Here is a 7,433-nt window from a genome sequence, read left to right on the forward strand (position 1 = left end):
CGCTCTTCTGGACATCCTGGAGTGTCCACTGTGCCGCGAGGTGATACTGCCGCCTCTTCTGCAATGTAACAATGGGCATCTAATTTGCGCCGAATGCCGCAAGAGAAGCCCAACGTGCCCCCTCTGCCGGGCGCGAAAAGGTGAGCACGGGCTTCGTGTTTCCAATACATACCTACAGTAGTTATGCCCAGCCCTCGTGATTTGTCCGCACACTGACATTTCCGTGGAGAACGTATCCGAAACGTTGGCCTCGAAAAGCTCGTAGAAACTGCGCGATTCCCATGCACGTACGCTCCACGAGGGTGCATGGCGTCGTTTCCGCTTTCGGGGAAGGAACACCATGAAGAGCACTGCTCTTTCGGGTGAGTGATCGTGTCATAGCTATTATTCTTTCTATCTTTCTTATTGAAAGTTCGTTTCAAGTATAAATTAGTTGTAACGGTTAATGAAGTTTAACGTGCCAAAGCACCTCCGGCTATGAATGAGTAGTGGAAGGCTGCGAATAGTTTGCGACACCTGCAATTCTTTAACGAGCACTGATATCTCACACTACAAGGGTCTCTAGTAAGTACGCCTCCATCAAAATGTGACCGCCGCAGCAGCGCTTCAACGCGCGGCATTCAGTTGAGTAATTGAGAACCGTAGCCACAGACCAAGTATAATGTCATTGTGAAAGCATAGGTCGGGTATACAACGTCAGTATACTTGAAACATACCAAAAAGAGGAGACAAGAGTACGTTTTTTTTTCTTCTATTTTCTTGTCGCGTTCTCGTGCTATTCACCTTGCAGCGACAGACGTGCCACTTGCCCGCGCAGAAGTTCTCGCGAACCGACAAGCCCCATTTCTTGCTTTGTACATACCGTGAACGTTCAGTTCTCGCTGGCAGCCCATCGCTAAATGCGTCTTCAGTGACTTGCTCTCGTATGACTTCTTGCCTTGCACTTCAGGCCGTGCAGGGGCGTGCTGGGGTCCGAGGCGTGCAAGTGGACTGGGCCACGAGAGGAGCTCGTTGATCACATCGTGCGTGCGCACCCATTCGTTCCACGCTTTAGAGGTAATGTGGTGCAATTAATCTCTAGACTTTTATTGTACCAACCATGCCATCGTTCCAACCATACCAACATTATAGCCCATACCGAGAGCAAACCTAAAACAATCTAAACAAAACTAGACCTGCTGAACGCGTGCAGGAGCCGAACCAGCTACAGGTGTTTAAATTTAAAAAAATATGGATTATAATTGCAAAATATGGGACACGTGTAGTTCATGTAGATTCGTCCTTCTTTGAGATAAATTCTTTAAAGGGCCCCTAAACCACCTCCGATATTTTTGAAACATTTCAAATAAACAGGCGCATCGTGTGCAGAATGCCGTCACCATCAACGATGCCACACGTGGCAGCACTACGAGCCGCGGGCACGCCAGCAAATTCCACGAAACAATTTCTTCTCTTCTCCGGACTCTTCCTGTCTGCCTAGTGACGTGTGTGAAGTCAGCGTGTTGAATCTGGGATGCGGTATGCAGGCGACGCTGCGATTGGTCGAACAAGAACCTACGACTTCCGGTTAGTCTGCAAGCAGCTGCCCGCGCTCCTTGCTGTTATTCGTCGTGTTGCCCGTGTGTGCGCGCTTGCGAATCGGCAACTGCAGCCCGTAACGCAACGGCCAAATGGCTATAGCGTACCAGCACAGTCACGCCTAGCGGTCTGATAAGCTGTGCGGACTGAATCCGACAGTGTTTTGCGATGGCTTTCACGCGTCAGTGCTTGGCTGCAAAAGCGCCGGCTGGAAAAACGAAAAGACGCGACACGTGTCACCGTACGGGTCCATCACGTTGGCGATCCTTTGAAGGCGTGCGAGCACGGGTCAGCACTGCAACAACAGTGGTTAGCCGAGAAACACGGCGTCGCGGCAACCGGAAGTGCCCGCTGTTTCGAAGAGCGCGTCAGCGACATGTCGGTATGACACGTGAGGTTGGGAGGGGCACTTGGCGAGGATGACTAGGCGGCTTTGGTAGAGGAGACCAGCAGACGAGTGGAGGGTAGCGTTGGAAAGGGTGAATCGAGCGATCGCACCGTTTCGATCATCAAACGCCTATATATCCGCTATTACAGCACCGTTTCGAAAAATTATGACGGCTACGTGTTCATTGTAGACTCGTGTACAACTGTCACACCACAACTGAATTTCAACCTCAGGGTGGTTTAGGGGCCCTTTAATTAAAAGTGCAAGATTGTATATATGCGAGTTTGAAGTCGTCGTAGTATTTCCCCTGGCGAGAGCAGTTATCGCAATAAGTTCGTCTAGATCCACACTTGACTCTAGTTTTCGCAAGCATCAGTTTTTTCAGCCCTAATGCACACAGGACACGATAGAGGCATTGAAAGAAGATTGGGTCCACGCAGAAAGTGTCGTGGAGACGGCATCCACGATCTCTGCCTTCTTGCGCCTGGCGTAGGACGTCCGACAATGACGTTTCCCCTTCGCCGCCATCTGCAGGGGAGAAATTGCTGTTGAGTAAATAACAAAGTTTAGCTCTACAGCAGCGTTTTTTTTTTGCTTAGGGACTGAATTTTTAAGACAGACGCATCTGTACACTTTACAGCGATCTGTTTGAAGCAGCTCATGCAGTTTCCAAGACGGAGATAGCTTCTTCTGGCACAAGGCTCTGGCACAAGTTCGGCTTATAGCTTAACTTTTTTCTTGTGCTTGTTCAGATAGCGCTAAACGCTCGCTTTTAGCTGTGCCACTGAGCCAATAATCTCAGGACAGTACTAGAAGCGCATGCATACTCACATAGGCTGCTCAGTACAGGACATCCGGGCAGTCGACCACATGGCTGACGGACGTGAAAGTGGGGGCGCTCATGCGACTTCTACCTTTCTGAAGCGTATTCAGTTGTTTATTTGTTTATTTATTTATTTAACTACTTATTCTTTCTTTCGCATTCTTCAGCGCGGTGGCGCTGCAAAAGCACCGCTTGTTCGCAGCATGCCGAATCGCTGAGAGCCGTGTTGTCGTTCTTTCCATTTGCGTGGTGAAACATATAAACGGTTCCCTTTTCAAGACCAACTCGTTCTTTTTTTACTGCTAATTTGTCATTTCGTGAACACCAGCGAAAATATTTATACCCTATAAATAGAGGCGTTTCAGGTGGTGCTCTTGCAGCCCCACCGCGCTGAAGAATGCGAAAAAAAAAGAATAATAAATAAATAAATAGTTAAATAAATAAAAAAGCAGATAAATAAATAAATAAACAACTCAATACCCTTCAGAAAGGTTGAAGTCGAAAAGGCGCCCCAGCTTTCACGTCCCTCAGTCGTGTGGTCGACTGCCCGGCTGTCCTGTACTGAGCTGCCTATGTGAATATGCATGTGCCTCTGGTACTGTCCTGAGATTTTTTTTGGCTCAGTCGCACGGCTCAAAGCGAGCGTTTAGCCCTATCTGAACAAGCACAAGAAAAGAGATTAGCTATAAGCGGAACTTTCGGAGTGTGGAAGGTATCGATGACGCCGTGTTCATGAGCCTTGTGACAGAAGAAGCTCTCACAGTCTTTGAAACTGTTTCAGCCTCTTCAAACAGATCGCTGTAAAGTGTACAGATGCGTCTGTGTCTGTTAAAAATTGAGTCCCTGAGCAAAAAACGCTGCTGAAGAGCTAGACTTTGTTATTTACTCAGCAGCGATTTCTCGCCTGAAGATGGCGGCGAAAGGGGAAACGTCGTTGTCCGACGTCCTACGCCAGGCGCAAGAAGGCAGAGATCGTGGATGCCGTCTCCACGACACTTTCTGCGTGGACCCAGTCTTCCTTCAATGCCTCTATCGCTTCCTGTGTGCATTCGGGCTGAATAAACTGCTGCATGCGAAAACCCGACTCGAGTGTGCATCTAGACCAACTTCTCCCGATAACTGCTCTCGCGAGGAAAAATACTACGACGACTTCAAACACGCATATATACAATCTTGCACTTTAAAGCAGCTCTCCGTCTTCTTTATGTCGATGTGTTGTTTTGTGAACACGAGAGAACATACTGAAGACCCAAAAGTCATGACAACAGCAACTATAGCTACATGATTGCAGAATTAAGGGTATCAGCACTAACGTCCATTCGGCCACGATTGTGGCTTCGTAACTCTGATCTCTAAAAAATAATGCGACATGTTTTTACAGATTAAGTTAGAGCACGTGCTTGGCTTTATTTCTGGTGAATTTTTTAAAATCTAAGTGGGCCTTCTTTTTTAAATTGAATGTCACAATATTGCATTTTTTAGAAACATTCCTTAAGTTATGCATTTTTTGTTCACGTTTAACGTCATTCTTGGCAATTGTATTTGATACGATTGTTAACCTAATAAATGGCAACACTCGGGAAAATTTTGGAAGTTCTGACTATTATAGATGCGGAGAGAAAAAAATCTGAAATTCCAGCATTATTGAACAATGTGCAGTGTATGAGATCTTTTTTTTGAAATACTAGCAAGAAAGCTGCAAGATAACAAAATTTTGTAAACGCATGTCACTGAAAGTAAGTCAAGAAAAAATTTTAGATTCACAGCTACGATAGTTATTTTGTAGGATCGCGTGAAACAAGATTTTCGCGCAGTAAGTAAAAAAGCTGGTTCTGGCTCAGTGGAGACTTCCGAATGTTTTCGACTAAGGCAACATTATTTTTTTCGCGAAAACTAAGAGTGCTTTCATGGTCCTGGAGACTCGGACAGCGAAATAGATTTTTTTTCGGTGAAATGAAGGGTCGGCGAACATGCACCGAAATTATTATCTGTGTGAGGTAAAGCCGTGCGGAGTGCGTCAAAAACCTTGATGTATGCGTCACAGAAGGCGGGTATGTGCCAAGCAGCTACTAGCATAGCACAGCCATGCATATTATATGCGGCGACAAAGGGAAGTCAGGATGAGGAGGAGTGTGATGTGAAGGTGAGGAGGACATAAAGGAGGAGGGGAGAGGTTAAAGGGGTACTGACACCTTTTTTCGAAGGCGAGTTTACTCCGCCACACAAGTCTCCTGTATGCAGAGACGGCTCTGAGCAAGTGTGAAGCTCATCAAAGGCTGATAAGATACTTTATTTTAATATTAAAGTCAATTTCTCCATGGCGCACCTACCGCATCGACACTAGCTTGATATTAGGCTATAGTGCCAATTCTGGTGACTTGACGCAGCAGTTCTGATGACGTTAGGTACCAAAACTTCCAAGGTGGCCGCTTGTGCGTCACGAAAACATTCAAAATGGCCGCTTGTGCGGCACCAACGGAGCCACGGTGCGGAGCGGCCGTGGAAACGTCACTATATATTGTGCGAGCACGTGACGAGGAACTCACACCGTGTTGTGACGTCAGGGTACAGTAGGAACCGAAACTAGTTTTTAAAAACATACTGTAATTACTCTTTCAGGGTGCACTCGCGCTTAGCGCTACCATTCTGGGCTCTTGAGGGCATGAACTTTCATTTGATCAAAAACAGGACTGAAAATTTTCGCGTGAGTACCCCTTTAAGGCATGGCATACCGTATTTACTCGAATGTTGACCCTCGCGTTACAATTGAATACTGTATTGCTATATTTTTTTTCTTCCTGGGCGCAATGAAAAGTCACCCCTTTCGTTACAATCGTGGTTGTGTAACGACCAAGTAAATACGGTAGCCTTGTTTAGCAAGGGGATGGGAAAAGGAAATGAGCATGAGGAGGAGTGAGGTAAGGGTGAGGAGGAGGGAATGAGGTGGTCACAGGGAAAACCATTGCATAGCCATGTGCAGTACAGCATAGGAAGTGGTGGGAGAGAGAAGTGAAGTGTGGAGTTATGTGGTGGTTTAGAGGAGGGAAAGGAGGAGAGAGGGCAATATGGAAAGAAATAGAGACAGGAAGAAGAAGATGTAGAAAGAGATAAAGAAAAACAAAGATGAAAGAAAGAAGCAAGCGAGGAGAGTTTTGGTCTGCGCAAGTTGGTGCGACATCTGCAAGGTGCAACAGTACGACGGACGAAGACGAAGGAACACATGAACAACTCAGCACTGGCCCTGTTGTTCATTTGTTCTTTCGTCTTATTTCCGTCCTGCTGTTCAACCTTGCAACGACGAGACAAAGAAAAATGATGAAATAGCTTCATCTGCATTCGCAAGGCGGTGGCACTTGCTCGCCAGTTCCGCTGCTTACTGTTATTTCGCTCGTGTGGTAGTAGCTTTAATTTTTTCGCGATGCACGTTCCCACGCAGGAAACACTACTACATTCATGCCAACACACTTCGATCGCCATGAAAACTTCTCCTGGCACGCCGTCGTTACGTGCTTAGGCCGGGACTTTATTGTGGTGATGAAAAAGAGTGGCCGCGCACCCGGTTTCAGCAAGATCAGCAGCGCAGTAGCCGTCGTTGGGTCACCTGAAGAAGAGCGCAAGTACGACTACCAGCTGCGCCTTTGTGGAGATTGGCACCGGCTTACATGGGAATCCAATATGCAAGGGATAAACTCCCTTGCCCATTGCATCGAAAGTGGAGAGTGCCTTCAGTTCGACGTCAGCTCAGCGCAGCACCTGCTGAACGGCGGCGACCTGGTCGTCGAGCTCACCATCTACGCTGCTTGACTGCATCATGAGGAAATGTAAAAGACAGTTCAAGGGGCAGCGAAATTAAAAGCGGGATAACCTTAACCTGCATTCGCAGGACGGACGAAATGGCGATTCGAGCCTGTGGATTGCGTAATACGTCACCTTCCGTCAGCCGTACCAGCACTCCCGCTTCAGTGCGCGCGGAGCGATTCGTGAAACGACGGCGACCCATATCACAGTTTTTATCCCCGGAGTGCAATGCCGAAAACCTCACTTGTAGCTTGGATTTTCCCCTGTAGCGTGAATGCTGGCTGTGGAGAGATCCGAATCACGTCACGTGACGCGTGGCTGATTCGTCCGCGATCACGTCCGTCGTGCAGTCTTGGGCAGTAACTGCAGCAAAACCTCGGTGATAAGAATCTCGCGAGGTTACCAAAAATATTCGTATCATCCGAAATTCGTATCACCAGAAAACATGGAACATTAGTATGCGACAAGAAGAAGTTGGCATACGTTTTGGTTTAGTGTTTCTCAGGGCTGCAGCGACGTTATGAACAGCTCTGAATGATTGCCAGTGAAGTTACTAGACGTCAACTATCATACTTGTACTCGTAAATATACGGTGCATGCGCGCGTGTGTAATTAATGTACCAGATGTGCTCTGCCCCGTGACCGCTAGTAGCCCCTTCTTAATCTTACTATGCTTTTCTGCATGACACCAGAGTACTGCGGCGAAAGTCACTTAAAAAAGCGCTTTGCACACGATAGGTAGAGGCCAAACGCCTTCGCCAAGACAGTCCGCTTCGTCTCTTGGGGTCTTCGTCCACGTTTCATGGGACTTCATGACGGATCCGCAGCCCAAGTTTCAGTCTTGTT

At 47.3% G+C, this 7,433-nt stretch overlaps 1 protein-coding gene across 1 annotated transcript; it reads left to right on the top strand.

Moving 5' to 3' along the window:
* Positions 1-93: 93 nt before the first annotated feature.
* Positions 94-6,593, top strand: LOC119402487 (E3 ubiquitin-protein ligase Siah2). The gene is made up of 3 exons (XM_037669636.1): positions 94-140; positions 950-1,056; positions 6,304-6,593. The coding sequence occupies exons 1-3, from the start codon at positions 94-96 to the stop codon at positions 6,591-6,593; spliced, it is 444 nt and encodes a 147-aa protein (XP_037525564.1).
* Positions 6,594-7,433: the final 840 nt, after the last annotated feature.

This window comes from Rhipicephalus sanguineus, chromosome 8, assembly GCF_013339695.2.
Source record: "Rhipicephalus sanguineus isolate Rsan-2018 chromosome 8, BIME_Rsan_1.4, whole genome shotgun sequence".
NCBI classification, from domain to species: Eukaryota; Metazoa; Arthropoda; class Arachnida; order Ixodida; family Ixodidae; genus Rhipicephalus; species Rhipicephalus sanguineus.